An 18853-nucleotide genomic window follows, 5' to 3' on the forward strand; every position below is an offset into this window, starting at 1 on the left:
TGTTTCTCAGCTGTTTTTAGATTGTGACAGGATGTTTTTTGATGTCATGTAGTCTGTTTCACTTTGTCACACAGGTTTTATTTAAGAGATTTGTTGATTCAACAAGTCTGGCAGTAATCAGGCCTGAGTGTGGCTAGTGAAATTAAATTCAGTTTTCCAAAAGCTGTGGATAATCACAGTCACTTCATGATTTAACAAGAGGGGCAATGACTTTTTCACACAGGGCCAGGTAGGTTTAGAAGCTTTGTTTCCCTTAATAAATGAAATCATCATTTAAAAATTACATTTTGTATTCCCTTTGGGTATCTTTCTCTAACATAAAAAATTGCTTAATGATTTCAAACATATAAGAATTACAAATATGCAAAAGAAAAGGGGGGTAATAGAAAATTCCTTTTTCACAGCACTGTTAAGCTTGTTATGCTTGTAAATAATGCTTAAGCGTAACATTCATGTTCATGGCTCTACTTAAAATCAGTTAGTTAAAATCATTCCATTTTGTGTAGTTTGCTCAAGATCATCATATCTGCAACGTTATTGCATCATATAGAAATTTCTTAATCCATCCTAATATTGGCTGATTTTTGTGTGTGCCTGAAGTGGGGCAACACATGAAAAGATTAGTGTTTGTCGGATGCATGCTTGACCTCAAAGCAAGCAGCTCACTGTAAGATTAAGTCAAGTGTGACGGCTACAAAAGGAAATAAACAGATGCACAATACAGATAACCACCTGATATAACTGTATTGCATGAAATGTGAACAGCAGAAAAAGAGGAAGTGAGATCTACATAGCAGAGTTATTAAAGTTTTGTATTCTGCTTTCGGTTTTATATTTAGAAAACTGAAGTTTAACCAGCTTCACTAGGTTTGGGTTAATATCCATTTTGCATACATAAACTAGGATGATAATAAAGTCGTCATTTGTGTTTCTGTGTTTAACTAAACAATTTAGGCTCTCATTTTGCTCCCGTATGACCAAAAGCCACACTTTTTAATTCTGATTAGTCTCCTTCGGATGCTATTATCTTGTTTTGTGTTTTGTTTTGTTCTCTTATAGCTCCTCTTTTTGCTTAGAAAAATTGTGCGCAGTTTAATGCTTTATCATTATTATTATCTTTTCAGCGTTTTATTGTGAAAATACAGGTCTTTTACGTGGAAGTGACGTTTGAGGTTCGGCTTTGATAAGTTAGTGAACATTAGCCCGTTGTATTACCGGAAGCTGAGTGTTTACACGCTTACTGTACGTTTATTCAGTGCAAATCTCGACGAAATTGGCATAAAACAGCTTCAAATACACATAGAACTGCATCAAAATATTTATATCCAGCGTTCATTTTATAATTAGCCTACTGGGTTTAATTTTCATACAAACGGAATTTTGTTTTTAAAAACTACAACCGGATGTATGTATCCTACCTGGCTGACTCGCCTTACTTGACAACTTGGACCTCCGTCACAATTAGTTGCCTTGAACTCGTTTGTGGTCTGCGCGCTACACTGACAAAGTATTTTGCATTTGTCCTCCCGGCCTGAAAATGCTCTCCTACATCTTTCGCGTGAGTATACATCAATGGAAAATTATCAGGGTGCTTTTACGCCAGCTAATTTGCATGCATTAGCTCGGCTAATATTCGCTAACAATCATTTTTCCCCAGCTAAGTTATCCTGAGCGCTGTTTCGGGCCTGCCCACAGGAATCTTCATGACTCACTTCTCCCTGTTGCTGTCTGTGTTAAACAAAAAAACAAAAAACCCCGACTTAATCCAGGCAACGCCCCGCAGGGTGTTAGACAGCTGGTAGCTAATGTAGCTAATGCTAGGAGTTGGTGGTCTGAGTCATTCTCCCACTTTTGACCTTTTATCGCAGCTGATCCGAGGCGGCTTTGACAGCATCATCAACCTCATCTTCAGGCTGCTCTTCCCAAAGAAGAGACCGGCCATCACCTTAGAGGACCCCAACATTAAGTATGCACTGCGCCTGATAGATAAAGAGGTAACCGCTCAAACGCTGCACGCTCTTGAGTGCTTGCAGAATGAAACTTGTCTGCAAACGCAGCAGATGCGTTCACGCTCACTGCTCTGTCTGTTTCTTGTTTTTTTTTTTTTTTTTAAAAAAAAGATTGTCAGCCATGACACAAGAAAGTTCCGCTTTGCACTGCCATCCCCTGAACACGTCCTTGGTCTCCCTATTGGTAAGTGTGCGCACTCACGCATATCATCACTGCCGGAGGTTTGACTGCATATCTCAAAATCTGTTCTAGCTCCTTTCCTTCTCTGTTTAAGCTAGTTTTCTTCTGATTGGCCACCCCTGGTAAACAGACGGTTTAAACAGCTGATGTAGTGCCCATATACAGCTTGGGAATGGCAATGCATTCTGGGTAGTTGTTCATGCCAAACCGAAACAAAGGTAGATGCCAGCAGGTAATAAGGAGGAAGACACCTAAACCACCTGTGATACAAACTGAATGTAAACAAAGAGGCAAAGCAGTGTTATTAGAAGGGGCTGATATGTGAGCACAAACTGTCACTTTATTTTGAGGAGGTACAGTTTCTCAAGTTCCCTAGTGTTTTGTTAAAAAAGCTGTTTGTGGTGAGCGCCTAAACCTCAGACAACTTAAGAATTGTGCATGGGTTCAAGCTCACATTCAGACTTGTTGGACTCAGTTATGCTGTCTCAGCTGCTGAGCCATGGCTCTGTGACACATGCATCACTTACCCTTAAAGACACTGCATACAATTCATTTGACTTCATATTTAATACTGTTCTGTAATATTTTCTCTTTTTCAACATTGTGTTGAACACACTTATAAAGCATACCTTTTTATTTGACATTTATAATTGCGCTGTAATAACAACCCTGCATGCTTTGTTTTGTAGCTGGACTAAACTGTGATGAGAATGTTAAAAATAAGTCGTTCAGATGTGAAGTAGTTTTATGTCTTTTATTACTGCTCAATGTTTTGTTACAGCACTTCATGTTATAGTGCAGCAGCAGGAGCTTGTAGTGCCTTTGTTCTGCATCGATGCCGGTCAGAGGTATCCACAGTGACTACTGTGTGTCTGAGGTGTTACGCAGTTGCTGCTTCCATATATTTCATCATCAACTTGGAGTTGCATGAACCTCAGTCCCTTAATGCATTGCATTGGTGACATCACAATCCTGAGGTCTATTAGAGATATCCCCTCTCACAGTTACAGAGACTACAGAGGAAATACTTCCTGTAATGCTGAATTGAATCTCCCTGAGGCAAGCCACTGTCCCATCATGCTTCAAGACTGCCACCATCATACCTGTGCCAAGGAAACCATCCCCAGCCTGTTTCAATGACTACCGCCCCGTGGCACTGACACCCATTATTATGAAGTGCTTTGAACGACTAGTCATGTCACACATCAAATCCACCCTACTTCCCACCCTGGACCCATACCAGTTTGCATACAGAGCGAAACGATCCACAGAGGATGCAATCTGCTCTGCCCTCCACCCAGCTCATCTGGACAAGAAAGACTCATATGTGAGAATGCTGTTCATAGACTTCAGCTCAGCATTCAACACCATAATACCACAACAACTCATCTGTAAACTGGACAGACTGGGCCTCAGCACCTCCCTCTGCAACTGGCTGCTGGATTTCCTGCTGCTATATATTTTTAGTATTTTTTTAGCACTATTTATATTATTTATATTACTATTACTGCTGCTACAGTCTTATGCTGCATTAAAACAAAAACACTTACCAACCACAACCTGGGACTACCTCAAGTAGACTAGTATACTACTTTCCAGGGCACACTGTTGGAACACTTTATTATATGTTAGGTCCTGTCTTGTTATATCCTGTATGTTACCTAAATGTTGTGCATCTGCACTTTATTGTTGTCTATGTCTACGCATGGGACAGTGTGAAATGTAATTTCAATTCCTTTGTATGGCAAGTACATCTGAAGAAATTGACAAATAAAACTGACTTTGACTTTGACTTTGATTATCATTGTTTGAGTCACATAGTATGAAATGGGTGACGTTGATGGTAAGTACATGTTTGTTTTCATCTTCAGGGCAGCACATCTATCTGTCGGCAAAGATAGACGGGAAGCTTGTCGTCCGTCCGTACACACCAGTGTCCAGCGATGACGACAAAGGTTTTGTGGACCTGGTGGTGAAGGTAAAGATTTAAGGAAGGTTGTTTCCGTTTTAGTTTTTATATATGAAGGTGTTGATTGTTTGACATGAATTCCTCCATTTGTTTCAGATCTACTTTAAAGACGTTAATCCAAAATTCCCAGAGGGCGGGAAGATGAGTCAGTACTTGGAGAGCCTCAGGATCGATGACACGATTGACTTCAGAGGACCCAGCGGCTTACTTGTTTACAAGGGCAAAGGTGAGCAGCATAACTGAACACAGCAGGTGAACCAGCTTTATCAGCTTGGTTTAATACTCTCACTTTGCATTCTGCAGGTGTTTTTGCCATTCAGCCTGATAAAAAGTCGCCAGCTGAGATGAAGACTGCCAAGCATTTGGGCATGATCGCTGGAGGCACAGGTGAGGGAGCTGTTCAGTGTCAGGTCCAGGGATGGTTTTTTTCATTTGTTTGACTCATGTGGTGTTTGTTTTTAGGGCCGATGCTGCTTATTAGTAATAAAGGTGTTCACCATTAATTGAAGCTGGAGTCTTCATGTCTAAATTTTGACAAAACTCCATCACAAATCATTCAACAAATTGTTATTTTGACATGTGGACAGTTTCTGTAGCTATTATAAGAAGAGTTATGTAAGTGTTACTCATGCAACCAGATACTACAGAGTGGTCAGAGCATTGACCACCACAGAAGGTGCTGACTACAGAGAGAGCGAGGCAGTTGCATTGGAGCCACAGTAATGAAATAATAACTATTAAGGTAATTTGGGGGGAGTATGAATGTCAGATCTGATAAGTGTTTGAGCCAAAGTTTCCACTGGATCAGTGAAGTCAGAACACGATGTTAGGCAAAGTGGTCTGGCTCATTGTTCACCTCAGTGCCAGCAGTGCTCGACTGAGAAACCGGCGTTTGTATGGAGTGAATTTGGTGCCACAGAAATCTCTAAGATAATAATTTAGCGTTCTCTGGTCTGCTGTCTTACCGCCACAGCAGACGGTTCCACATATTTTATTTTTCCGCCTATTTTTTTATGCAACCCCTAATAGATTTGTCTTCTCCTAGTCTCCAACCAGGGACATGTTAGACTAATGTGCAAACACTGACCTGGGAGATGCTGATATGTAATCTAGCATTAAAGGTTATAAAAGCCATTTTCACAACCTTTTCTAAATATGATGACACTTTTTTCCCCTTCCTCTGTGCTCTATTTGTTCCAAAGTTTATTTGGGCTGTTTGCTCATCATCCACACAGGCGTTACACACTGTAGGGTCTTTACTTTACTGTATGACTCAGCAGTCCATCTGCATCTTAAGGATAAAGGTCACTCTTTCGAGGATGCCAATGTTCACATTTTGGACAGAGAGGACAGATGGTTTGAAAGAGGAGTGAAAGAGGCCATCTATGTCCACTGTGAGCGACCATCTTTGAACAGAGGCGGTGGTTTACGACACCAACTGTCTGCCATCTATAATCCAGTTTTGAGATCCCTCCCCAGACGCCTTAACGCCCACTCACATCCTGGGCCATCTGACCTCAGGAATTCACATGACAAGGTGGGGCCAGGTTTCACAATGAGCTCACCCAAAACCCGGGCTGATTAGGTCCCACACCCGCTTTCACACCTTGGCTCATGTGATTAGAGGATCACCAGGGGGTCCTTTGTCCCTCTTTGGGGGGAAACTCCCACTGGGTTTAAATCTGGGACTCTCGGCCATTTGACCTTAGAACTGAAGAAGCTTCTCGGATGAGAGGTGAAACGTCTTCAAGCAACTTAAAGAAGTCCAGACGCTTTTCTTTGCAAACTCCTTTGACTTTACTGTATGAAGTGCCTGTTAAGTATCTTTTGTTCTTTAAGTTGATAAATAAGCCTGAATTGAATTGTGTTGGAGAGGAGGTCAGCTGAGTTTAGGATTAGCAAACTTGTATAAATTCTAACTAAAGTTATGCTTTTAGAAACATTTCGTGTAATCTAACTTGGAGGTCCAACTGTGACCAAAGCACACATGGATGTCTGCACACATCCAGCCTTGTATTTAAAGGAGCTCTGTTAATGTAACCTGAGCCTGCGCTGGGTGTTATTACAGGCATCACTCCCATGCTGCAGATCGTCACAGCAATAATGAAGGATCCTGATGACAAAACAGTGTGTCACCTGCTGTTTGCCAACCAGGTGAGTTTTATGAACCACAATCTAATGTTTGCAGTCAGGAGGATATTTACTATGTGAGAACATTTGGCCTGGACTGGAGTGTAAATTTGTGTTCACGCAGTAGTTTAAAAATGTCGTCCTTCCCGTGTTCACAGACTGAGAAAGACATCCTCCTGCGACCGGAGCTGGAAGAGATTCAGGTCAGCCACCCGGACCGGTTCAAGTTGTGGTTCACCATCGACAGAGCACCTGAAAGTGAGTCCTCCAACAGTAACTACCTTCACATGTGAACTTTAACTATTTCAGACAGGAACTATTTCCAGTTTTCATACACATCAGGGAGTACCCAGGTTTACACCAGGGGTTGGTCTATTAGCTGCAGTAATTGCCCACTAGCACAATCCATGATATTACATGGATGTTTGGATTTGTATTGGCAGGTTGAAGACCGACTAATGTTTACATTCTTTCTTACACCTGTCAGGTAATGCCTTAGAAAGTTAATTGCGTGTGAAAATGACTATTATGTCTTGAAATGTGACACAGGAGGCTAAAGTCCAATTTTAAACTTTTTATGTACTTTTTACGTATCCTAAATTTCAAAACTTCTAGATCAGGGGTCGGCAACCCTCGGCACGCGTGCCAGAAGGGTTAACTGATGGCACGACCAATGCTGGACTGGCCATCGGACATTTGCTCGGTGGCCCGGTGACTTTTTTTCCCTTTGTAACGGTATAAACAACGAAAGGTGGTGGTTTGTCCAGATGCTGGTCGGTGTGTAAAAATAACTCAGTTGTGTGGTGGTGGCTATGGCGGCGCTTCCTCAGATTCAGTAAAATTAGAAAGTGGTGGAGGCCAGCAGGTGGATGAGCGAAAAGGGAGGCAGGAGGAGGAGAGACCCGAGGCGGCCGAGTGTCAGGTGAACTGAACTTCAGGTAAGAAGTTATGACCTGCAGTCTATCTGGGTCAGATATAAACCAAGTTTAGGTGGAGCTTATTTTCATTGTGCTGACTTTTTACAGTCAGTTACAATAACTCGTACTGCGTGCTAGCTAGCATGACGGAGTTTCTATACAGCTGGGTGGGTGCTTTGATGTTAGTGATACCATAGTGAACTGTATTTTATTCACAAGGTTAGTTAGTAGAGTTGCCTGTAAAAAGACGGAATCGTCCCTCATTCAGAGAAAATATTACGCGTTTCGTATTAAGCTGAAAAGGAACACAGTTTGTCCCGTACTTTAGCTAAAATGAAAAAAAGACACAACGCTGGATTTATTCTGTCGTTACGCTGTCAGCTGCCTCTTCTTCTCTTTCTCTCCCCCCTCCATCTCCTGTTGCTACTTCAATCATGAAACGATCAATGGTCAGCTGATTGGCTTTTCTCTCGTGTTTGTTTATTTGCGCCAGAAAGAGGAAACCAGCGGATGTCGCGCTAAACAACAGCAGCACGTTTAAGCTTGATCAGCTGTTGTTAGAATTTATTTAATATTACTTTCTAGTATCAGATGATGTTTGCTGGAGCCACAGCTGTAAAGCTGCTGGTCATGATGGTTTGTATATGTGGTAAGAGGGAAACATGCAGATGAAACCAGGAGATGTCCTTACTGAATCATCAGAGCTGAACAGGTGATGGAGAAACAGGTTTACCTTTTAGGTGACATGGATGAGTTGAAGGGAAGTTATGAACGGTTTCTGAGAGACAAATAACACCAGGATCCTTTTCTAAGTAGCTGACAGCTGGTAACTGTGCAGGGGCGGGTCTAGCAAAGTTTTGCCAGGGGGCCAGGTAGGGCATTAACAGGGAAAGGGGGGCACAAAGAAATACTTTTCTTTCTTATTCTCATTTAAAATGTCTGGCTGTTATTAAATAATTATCTGAAGCTTGCAACCAAAATTTTTATCTGACATAAAATGTATAGAAATCATACATATAACATTGAAGTAGCTGGAATCCACAGCTGTGCGTGTTCATGGAGCTTGCATTGTCACCTGCTGGACATCACTACCTGACAAGTTTAACTGTCTTCAGAACATTGCAGAGGCCTTATTGACAGCATTTGGCTCTACATATCTGTGTGAGCAGATTTTCTGTCACGAGTGTCCTCAGGTAGCCGTCTGAATGCTGGACACTCTGAGACCTGTGTCTCTGAGTGGGAGACCAGAGATCACATTAACATGTGTATCTCTGTATTAACAAACATGCCATATTGGCCCAGTTTATTTTTCTTATCATTGTTGTGAGGAGACCATAAATAGCATTTGTATTTTCTGTATTTGCTGTAATGGAGTTCTTGTTATGGAACTTTTTTTTGTTTTTGTTTCAAAATAGCTGATAACTATTCGCTGATAGCTGCCAACATCTGCGAACAAATATACTTCTATAAAGTTGTTCTATATAGTGTGTAACTGTTAATATAGGGCGTTATTAAATTTATTGCTAATGCAATCATATGGCACATTGACTTCTGAGGAAATTTTAAATGGCACTCGCCATCAGAAAGGTTGCCTACCCCTGGTGTACATTATAACATACCCATTTCTGTAATATATTTACATATCTATATTATTGCTAATATATATTGTAATATATCTATATCATGGCTAAAGCACTTCTGGATGGATGCAAACTGCATTTCGTTGCCCTGTACCTGTGAAACAAGTGCAATGACAATAAAGTTGAATTCTATTCTAAGAGAATGGTAGCACCACCAAAAGTTCAAAAAACAACTGTTACAAGCTTCTAGGATAAATAGCAGTGCTCTACATTCAACTCATAGAGAAATACACAATTGGTTATATGAAAAATGAATATGTTACCTTATCTGAAGGTATAGTTTTATCCAAAAAGTACAGAGAGGCCAACAGCAGCTGCATTCATTCAGGTGATCCTGAAAGATCTTTTCGAAGAAGATTTTTGAAGAGGGTGGACCGTTGTTTAACTTAATAACTTTGTGTTCTTGTAACAAAGACCATTTTGAGAGAAAATAATTTAGGTTCACCACATGAATAATAATTGCAGTAACGCTGGATTCCTACATTTACGTTGAGTGAGATAAAAAAAAAATGTTTCAGCTTAAAGAGAGGCTTGAATTTATTTTCTTTGAGTATACAAATGCGCATGTGCAAAAATGTACTCCCCCTACCCCCAGTGCCCCAACAATCTCATTCATTTTGTGTTCAGAATCAGCCTCTGCTGGTTTAAAATAATTTTAAGTTTTCACAAAGAAAATCAAATCAGTTTGGTATTTTTTAATTACATTTATGAACAACTAACACAATTTGTATGTGTTCTTTGAAAGAAGGACCTGAATCTGTTTTTTGAGTATAGTAAGGGTTAGTAAACCTCTATTAAAGTCTCCCTCTATCCGGTTGTTCAGTGATGACGAATCCTACTTCCGGGCCTAAAGTAGTCTGCGTTTAATATGGCTTTTGTGTTGTTAACATGTTTAATGCTTTGTATTTTCTTCTATTTAATCCCCAAAAGCTCCTAAAAACATTCAGTGATCACCGTTGACCTCCCTCGGCTTTTATTACCGCTAATCATTTATTTAAGCTCAGTTTTTAAAACCTTACGATGTAACTACAGCACAGCCCATGCAGCAGTATATGAATAACTAACCTCGTATTGTGGATGGATTATCTCAGTTGTTCTCCTGGCTGAAGTTTGGTCCGTTTACAGCATCCTGCCATGCGATTACATTTGTTCCTGACCACTGAGAACACTCACGTTAACTTTTATCGAGTGGAAAAAAAAGTTAGCTTCTTTATATTATGCTAACATAGCTGTGTCGCTAGCGGTCACGTAGCACATCGTTATATACCAGCTAGCCAAACTTCAGTAACCCTACAAACGTCACTGCTGTTTAGTTTTCTGTCTTCATTTATGTTGGAAGTGATAGCAGAGCTGTACGTTTGAATTTGTTTCAAAACCCCTGCAGTCAGGACATGCTATATTGTATTTAGATGGAAGCTAGCGAGCTAACTTCCTGCTAACTTCTAACTCCGTTAAATGTCATAAATTCCGTTTTCATGGATGCCTGGATGTTAAACTCAATTGTTACACCTGGTAGAGAAGAACGCTGATCATTTTATTAAAGATGAAAGACTTTAGACAGTGTTTTAACTCTCAGTAATGCCACAGTGATCATTTGATATATGGACCTGCAGCAGAGTTTAGGCCCAGACACGGCCAGTGACGTCAGACTGAACAACCGGATAGCCTGTTGTTTCTTAGATTCAGCAATGAACCGGAATTTAAAACAAAACATAGATGACATTCTGTCGCCTCGGCAACCACCAAGATCTCACTGCCTACAGACATTCAGTAACTCTCATTGGATGTTGTTCATAAATATCTTTCAGGACATATAAAAGTTTTCTACCTGCCCTAATTATGAAAGAAGTTATGCGTGAGAATCTCTAAAATGTCGAATACTCTTCCACTAAACAGTCGTCTTCTACTTTGGTGAGGTTTTTTTAACACTTGTATTTTGGTTTTGTTTTATTTTTTACTGCAGTTCCTGTAGAGTAGTTTTTAATGTGTTAATTCGGAATGTGCTACAAAATAAAAGCCTTTCCTTTACAGTAGGTTTGTGGGCATTTTATTTTGAATTGTTCCAATCATGGAACTTCAAAGGAACAGCCCTTCAAAGGAACAGCCCGTGATGTCACAGTGCACATTCTACTGGCAAAACCCATAAATAGGGGACAAATTCAACCAACTTTAGTGGATCTCGGATGGCAGAAACACAAAACAACCTGGTTGTTAAAACAAAGACAAGGCAGACGCAGAGAAACGCAGACGCAAACACTGAAGCATCTACAATGGCGGAAGCACAAACAGAAATGGTCGTCACACCAAAAATAACAATTTTGCAAAGACCAAAAAATGAGCTTGAAAAAGCCAGAAGACCAAATCCTGAAAAGTCTCCTGTGGCACAAGCTCAAAAGGAAATGGTTGTAAAACCAAAGAAAACCAAAAAGCAAAAAGAGAAAAGAGTGGCTGTGGAACCAAGAAGACCAATTACTCGGTCAATTACTCGGGCTCTTCTAGAAGCTCAAAACAACAGGGCTGATGGAACAAACCCGAGAAATAAAGAATTCCCAGATGTCCCAGAAATGCCAGAAAACACTGATGCAACTTCTGAAAGGGAAAACCCTGGACCCGTCACTATTTCAAAAGCAAAGGAGGACATGAAGATGCAGACAGAGGGAAATGTTAATAACCCCAGTGGACAAAACCCTGTGCCTAATGGAGGGACTTGGCAGTATCAGCCCAAGCCCACATTTAGACCCCATCAGGACAGAGTCCACTTTAATCCATGGGAAGAGATTACTGCTCTGAGATACCAACTGCAAGTCTCCCAAAGCTATCAGAACAGCCTTTATTGGAAAATGATAGCTGCTAACAAGAGGGCCTCTTTTTGCCAGTTTCAGGTGAACAACCTTCATGCACAAATCCACGAGAACAAAAGAAACCATGAGGAAATGATTAAAGACCTCATAGTGCAGCTGGAGGAGGCTTCTTGTAATAAGCCAAATAACACCAGTGAGACAGAGGTTCTCACAAATGACAATGAAGCAGTTGTCAAACTTGATGAGGTGATGCTAAGCCTGCAGGACCAAATCAGCCACCCTACCACAGAGCAGTGCGTGGAGTCTGCCACTCAAGACGCAGAGGCTTCACACACGGACTCTGTTGGCCTGATGTCCTCTAAGGAGGCTGAATTTGAGCTCAAATGTAGGACTCAACAAGAGCAGATAGTGATGCTCCAGAAACAGCTCCTAGCAGCTCAAAATCAGCTCAAAGAACAGGCCATTAAACATAGCAAGGAGCAGGAGGCGCGCAACACAGAAATCAGTGACCTCAAATCCCAGCTCTGCTCTAACAAGGCCCTTCATGATTTAAGGGTAGAGACTCTTGAGCGAGAGCTGAAAGAAGCCAAAGCTCCCTCCCTTAAAATCACGCAGGAGCAAATAGAAGAGAATTCTGCCAATGCAAATGAAAAGCAAAAATCCGAGCCTCTGAAAGAAAAACACACTGGAGGAGAGGAGAAGATGGAAAAAGAGGACTCACTGCCACCAACTGCAATGTCTCTGTTGGAGCCTCTGAAAGAAAAAGACACCACAGAACAAGAAAAGATGGAAAAAGAAGAGTCAGCTACATTGTCTGTACAGGAATCTTTGCGACAAGTACGAGACAAACAGAAAACACTTACTGCCAAGGTAGCTGAACTTGAAAATGAGGTTAAGAGCCTGCCAGAGATGCCGCCATTTAAGAAGAAGAAGAAGCAGAAGCGGAACTGGCTGGTTAGGCTTTTTACTTAATTGGCCCCAACATCATGTCCTAAAAATCATATTTATATACAACTAAATTGCCAGTGAGCATTTGAACCCCACTCGGTCGAGACAGAAGGCCACCCCTTCCTGAGCCCGGTTCTGTCAGAGGTTTCTTCCTATTAAGAGGGAGTTTTTCCTCTCCACTGTCGCCAAGTGCTTGCTCATGGGGGATTTGGGGACCTTTTTTAACATCAACAGCTCACTGGCATCAAATTTAGGACTCAGCAAATATAGAAATGGATGATTCCTCATCAAGTGAGGAATCATCCATTTAAAACATATTTGCTGAATCATATTTAGTTGTATATAAATATGATTTCTGGGACACTAAGGCCAATAACAAACTAATTTGGACAATTGGGAAAAAAATAAATTGGAAAAATAAAAAAAATAGATGTGTCCTTGTGTCATATAGATTTCAAATAACATATCATTTGATGTCAACATATTTTTGTTACATTTGCAGTGCTCATGGTCTTATATTCTTAAGATTCTGTTCATTTTTGAGTATATCCTTCTGCCTTGATTCACATATTTACTGCTGCTTTGCTAACTTTAGTCATGGTAGCATCAGCACAGGTAGAAACAGATACACATCAGAGACATCACATGTAGCTTGTGTTTTTGTTCAGAGTGACATCTCATTTAAAAGCAGGGAGCAAAGGACACTGAGCAGCATATCAGTCAGCATAGAAAAAAATGCCATAAATTTCATCAATTAGGCTGGAATCATTTCCTTGTAGTGGCTTCTGTTGTAAGTGCTTTACATTTCAGCATGACATACTGTATGTGTCCTACATTGACAACTCTTGAAGCTGGTCATTTTCTTGGAATGGAGCTAAAGATAAAACCAAAACAAAACCAAATTTTCATAACAGATCTTTATTCTGCAATAAGGGACATTAAAAACCTAATAATGTTATCATTAAAAATATTAAAATGGGAAATAATCATCAGTCTTGCACAAAATCAAAATAATATGTTTATGCAATACTAGGTGCTGTAATCTTTTCCAATCTGTTATGCTCAATCACTGCGCCTTCATGTAAGACACATGTTTGTTTGTGTGATCTTTAAACTTGAAATCCGCATTCCAAACCCTAGATTTGATTGTTTCAAGCTGCAGCAAAATGTATAATGGTAATGGTAATGGTATGACTCTGCCTCCTGACATCTGACCCACGTTAAACTCATGGACTGAACATACACACAACCACAACCACCTACACACACACACACACACTGGACAACTGTACCCTCAAACACACAATAATAACATGGACTGAACCACCACTCACAACCACTAGCACTTTATATAGCCTCTGTAGAAATTATCCACATATCTCACTTATCTTAACTGCACTACTGTATAGTTCTGTGTAAATAATCATTCTGTACATACAATAATTTTTAATCCTACAACTGTTTATAACTTGCATAGTTCACATTTCTGTATAACTGTATATCTCATATTTCTGTATAGTTTTTTATTTCATATTTTGTATAGTTTTTTTCATATTTATATCCTGTTCATAGCCTGTACATAGCTTGTACTCACTACAGCCTGTACATACTTATGGTTATAGCATATTCATAACATACTTCATACTGTATCTAGATTAATGTGCAAAAACAGTTTGAATTTATCTCTTTGTTTTTTGAATTGTTGCAGTTTAGTTTTTAACTTTTGATATAAAAACTCAGCTCGGCCAATCGATCACAGTTCACGCACAGTTATCACCGCAGGCTAAATGCGGAAAAAGGTCACCAGCATCACTGAGGGCAAATTTCAAAGGGGCCGAGAGGTTTGCTGGTTCATTTGTGGTTATGCATCAGAAACTGTTCAATAAACATTCTTTCATAGTGATGGATCACGTATTTGTCACCAGGAAGTTGTATATCATTGTCATTGTGCATCATTGTTGGATAAGAGTCATTTTCAGTTAAAACAACAACAACAACAAAAATAGTGCAGTACGTGGTTTTAATGTGAGAAATGATCAAGCAGGTAGTTTTGTTCAGCAGAGTCAAACATCAGAACTGAAAACAAGCAAAGCAAATTTTGACATTTTCAGCGGCTCCCTTATCTGTAAGGAGCTGCTCCAGCATACTTGGTTTGGCCCAGATTTTTATGACTGACCCTTCCTGATGCAGCCCTACCTGTGAATGTGTTAACCACTAATCTATAGATTGAAACTTGATTAAATGATTAACCAAATACTTATTTGTTTTATAATCAATGATTTTATTAATGGAATTTTCTGGGTTAAGGAATATCTTTAGGCTTACAGGAATGTAACTCCCAATAGAAAAAAGGCTTTTAAAACCTTGGATAATCATTTCTGATTTTGCACCAAAAAGATTACATTTTTAGTATCCTGATAAAATATAGGTTAATTTTGATAATGCTTCAAAATACATGCTTAGCAGGATAAAAGGCCAGCTATGAGAGAGAGAGTTGGAGTTTAATGATTAAACACAGTAGTGGTGCATAAACTCACTGGGAGTGAAACGAGTTGAGTGAAGAACCACATGATGCTCAGTGCATCATGGGAAACTCCCCAGCAGCCTAAGGTTACAGCAGCGTAACTAAGGGAGGGTTAAGGGTCACCTGATCCAGCTGTAACTATAAGCTTGATCGAAGTTTTAAGACTAATCTTAAAAGTAGAGTGTGTGAACTTTTAGAAACTTTAAGCCTGCAGTCTGAGAGCAGCTCTGTTAGGATTAATAAGGTTTTATCAGGTTTCAGGACCTTGTATGTGAGGAGAAGGATTTTAAATGCTAAATTAAATGGGGAGCGGTCTTTCTACTCCTAGCTAATACTCACTGCATCCAGCTTTTCATCTTAAGAAAAAAAAAAAGCCTGATAATAATGAAATACAATAGTCCAGCTTATTTTTTTTTTTTCAGCATCACTCTGAGACATGTTTTTAATTTTAGTAATATTGCACAAAAGAATAAAGGCAGTCCCTTATATATGTTTAATGTGCATGCTGAAGGACATATTCTGATTAAAAATGACTTAAACTCCTCGTGGTGTTACTGGAGGCCAGTGTAATGCCATCTAAGGTAAATATCTGCTTAGACACTGGTTATGTTTTGACTTTTAAGAACCAAGTACAGTAACCACAGTTGTACCGTAATGTATGTCTGACTGGTGGTACAGGCTGTAATGATATGACAGATAATCAGGAAGCAGAACAGGTCACTTTAAAGTTGCTCTTATAGATGGTCTCCAGTAGGTGTCGCTGCTGAACACTGAAAATGCCCCACTTTGCACCCTCTGATTCTGAGCAGTATTTTAACCTCAGGCCTTTCTGGGTTTCAGACTGGGAGTACAGCAAAGGCTTCATCAGCGAAGACATGGTGAGGGAACACCTGCCGCCTCCCAGCAACGAGACCCTCATCCTGATGTGCGGACCTCCACCGATGATCCAGTTTGCCTGCAACCCTAACCTGGATAAAGTCTGTCATGCCGACAGCCGCAGGTTCACGTTTTAGACATCGTCCACACAGGAGTCATCATTTGGATATTTAAGGGTGTCCAGTTGTATCTTTTTTTCCCCTTACCCTGAAAGCATTAAAGCTGTCATATCTACATTGGGTATTGCACTATATTTAAATATGACATAATATGCGATGATATTTATCATGCAAGAGAATCACAGCTTGGACCAATTCTTGTATGTTTGGTAGGAAGTTGTGAACGTGTAGGGGGAAATGGGATGTGAAATAAGGATTTTATGACAGGATATGAAGTTTCTGGATGTTTGGCTTGAAAATGAGGCGCTTTCACTTTGGTTTTACTAGAAGACTCGAGGTTTACTGGCTGTTTTTTCTGAGTGCCTTAAACACCTGCAAAGATTTTATTTAATGCACACCACAAGAATTGTGATCACTCGCTTCAATACAGAATCATTGATTGTTCCGTTATGGCTGTTGGGAACGTGTTACAAGTCTATACCTGTTGCTTATCTGTTGTCACGCAAGACGTGTCAGTATTTGCTCTGTTGTGATTTGTCAAACGCAGCGTGGTTCCTGGTTTGTTTTCTGAAAGTCTGGAAAAAGTGGTTGCTTGTGTTTATGGATCATAAAGCAACAATGCTGTTGAACTATTGGTGTTTTGATCATTATTTCTGAATCATGTTGGTCACAAGTGGATTTTAGCTTCTACCATGATTAAGTGAAGACACTTTCTGCAGGGGAAAAAAATGCATTTATTACCAAAACATTTTAAAAACAGAATAAAACCACAATTGGTATGCATGAAAAGAGATTTGTCCATTTTCTTTTAAGAACGAAGGAAAGACTGTCTGCAGTGAGGCAGGGATCGGATGTTAATCGAGTTGAATATCCAGCCTTCCTGCAGGCTCCATTAAACTGTATCTGAAACAGAAGAGCTGGACACTTCAGGGAAACACACTCGTGTGTGTACGGTAAATGTGACACTCCAGTCAGCCAGGCGCTGATTAGCTTAGACTGTAAACAGGAGGAAGCAGCTGGCTCCAACTTACATGATATCTTTATTTAAACTGTGCGAAAACAAAAATAGGTGGCAACTTTTTTTTTTTTAAAAGAATGTCCTTTAACTAGTAGGCATGGGCATACACTGGCTAAAACATATTGGTCTCCAGGAACTATTCGAGTAGTCTTTGATGCTCACTCTACTTTATCTAAAGTCATCTTTGGCTTTCTGAATTTCTCCCATTTGACAGTCACATCTAATCTCTCAGTCATGGATGTTTTTTAGTTAACAGCCTATAGGTGTGCTTTGTCCCCTTTTGGTTTAAATATTAGTTTCCACTGGGAAAATGAGGGGAATATATATTTTAAGACTGAGAGGACCATTTGATATGAATGTTTTGTTTGGTTGTTTTTTTTTTTTTTTTAAAGACCATCCCTACTAGTTTAGTGGTGAACAGTGATTTCCTTGAGCCAGGTGTGCATGTTCCCCTGTTTCCAGTCTATATATCAAACAGGTTGTAGCATAACAGCGCCCTCACGCTTCTCACTGATAGTGTAAGCACATAGCTTAACATCAATAGATACTAGTAGCTTTATCTGTTCTGTTGGGAGGTGGTGGTGCTCACAGTAAAATGTTAACCCCAAAAAATAGCCACAGCACTTTGTCCAGCAGTGGTGCTCCAGAGAGCCTGGATACAAATCAGGATTTGTTTTTCTTCTGAAGAAAGTAATTTTTCAAAGAGAGCAGCCTTCAGCTTACACAACATTTAACTGGGTCAAAATGCAATTCTGTGAGCACCACACACAAAAATGCTGCTCGCCCTGCCTCACTCGATTTCTGTGAGGCATCAAGCTTAACATGTGGTCAAATAAAATCATAACGTTGAATGTAAGCACTTCTCACAAACAGAATCTGGGCACAGCTCAGGAAGAGACAGTGAACACAACTGAGGACAAGCCCTTTCAAATACGGGCTGAAACACACAAAGCATAAAATTCATCAAGAGGTATGTTAATTTGAGAACACTTTGCATTTTCAGTTCACACGTTACATTTTGGACAGCTTCAATAAATATAGATGTCTACATGTGAAAAATGGAAATATTGTTAGAGTCTGACATGTTCTCTTACAAAAGCTGATCGGCGGTGGAGAGAGATGGACCACAGGATGAAGTTGGCACAGTTTCTTTTTCCATGAAGCTTGCGGAGCTCTGCAGCAATATCAGATGTTTGAGTTATTGTGCATTTCTGAGGGATCATACTCTGGAGGGCACGCCGACACCTCCCGGAAAAACACGTCGTCCTTCAGCATGCTCTGAAACACAAAGAGGAGCAAAGAGAATAGCGTTCAGTGTAGTCGATGGACAGCGTGTTCTGTGTGATCACACCGGAGCAGGTCAGCTTCTCACCGTCAGATTGTTGATTCCCTCAGAAAAGGCTCCTATCTGTCTTACGGTTCCTTCAGAGTCCTCCATCTGTGAAAAGTGACAGAATCAACTCAAATTCACTTAAAAACAAAACACATTTATTGTGTTACAGATAAGTGCAACTGGGAGAGTGTGTACCTTTTCCAGGTGCTCAAGGTTATCCTCGTAGATCCGAGCACTAGTCTGGAAGCTGCTGTTCTTTGGCATTTCCACATTCATGGGGCACACATACTCCTCACCGTCGTCCTGACGTTTCTTCCTCAGGGTGCCAAAACCTCCAAACGACAAGCGCCTCGGCTGAAGGAGGATAAAGGACACAATTAACAGATGG

The 18853-nt window shown here is 40.2% G+C and overlaps 2 protein-coding genes across 3 annotated transcripts in view; one reads left to right on the forward strand and one right to left on the reverse strand.

The window, feature by feature from the left end:
* Positions 1-1227: 1227 nt before the first annotated feature.
* On the forward strand, positions 1228-16743 carry LOC116325457 (NADH-cytochrome b5 reductase 3). The gene is made up of 9 exons (XM_031746352.2): positions 1228-1558; positions 1869-1994; positions 2121-2193; positions 4062-4168; positions 4256-4385; positions 4463-4546; positions 6228-6313; positions 6448-6547; positions 15960-16743. Exons 1-9 carry the CDS (start codon positions 1538-1540, stop codon positions 16130-16132), a joined length of 900 nt encoding a protein of 299 aa, XP_031602212.2. The 5' UTR covers positions 1228-1537; the 3' UTR covers positions 16133-16743.
* An 81-nt stretch (positions 16744-16824) lies between these two features.
* Positions 16825-18853, reverse strand: part of ppfibp1a (PPFIA binding protein 1a) — a 28600-nt gene continuing 26571 nt past the window's right edge. The window contains exons 23-26 of one of the 2 annotated variants that reach the window (XR_004199866.2): positions 18661-18819; positions 18505-18570; positions 18227-18410; positions 16825-17017 (exon numbers count right to left, since the gene is read on the reverse strand). Coding sequence is in view for 1 of the 2 variants with exons in the window: in XM_031746351.2 (XP_031602211.2) it covers positions 18318-18410; positions 18505-18570; positions 18661-18819 (318 nt within the window). In the remaining variant the exon portion in view is untranslated. Of the gene's footprint in view, positions 17018-17428; positions 18411-18504; positions 18571-18660; positions 18820-18853 lie in introns of those variants that run through there. The other variant, XM_031746351.2, reaches the window with a different exon arrangement.

Source organism: Oreochromis aureus, linkage group 17 (assembly GCF_013358895.1).
Source record: "Oreochromis aureus strain Israel breed Guangdong linkage group 17, ZZ_aureus, whole genome shotgun sequence".
Lineage (NCBI taxonomy): Eukaryota > Metazoa > Chordata > Actinopteri > Cichliformes > Cichlidae > Oreochromis > Oreochromis aureus.

Coding starts and splice junctions, on each gene's coding strand:
- LOC116325457 (XM_031746352.2), top strand. CDS start 1,538: ATGCTCTCCTACATCTTTCGC. Junction 1,559..1,868: donor TGCTCTCCTACATCTTTCGC/GTGAGTATACAT, acceptor CTTTTATCGCAG/CTGATCCGAGGCGGCTTTGA. Junction 4,386..4,462: donor ACTTGTTTACAAGGGCAAAG/GTGAGCAGCATA, acceptor TGCATTCTGCAG/GTGTTTTTGCCATTCAGCCT.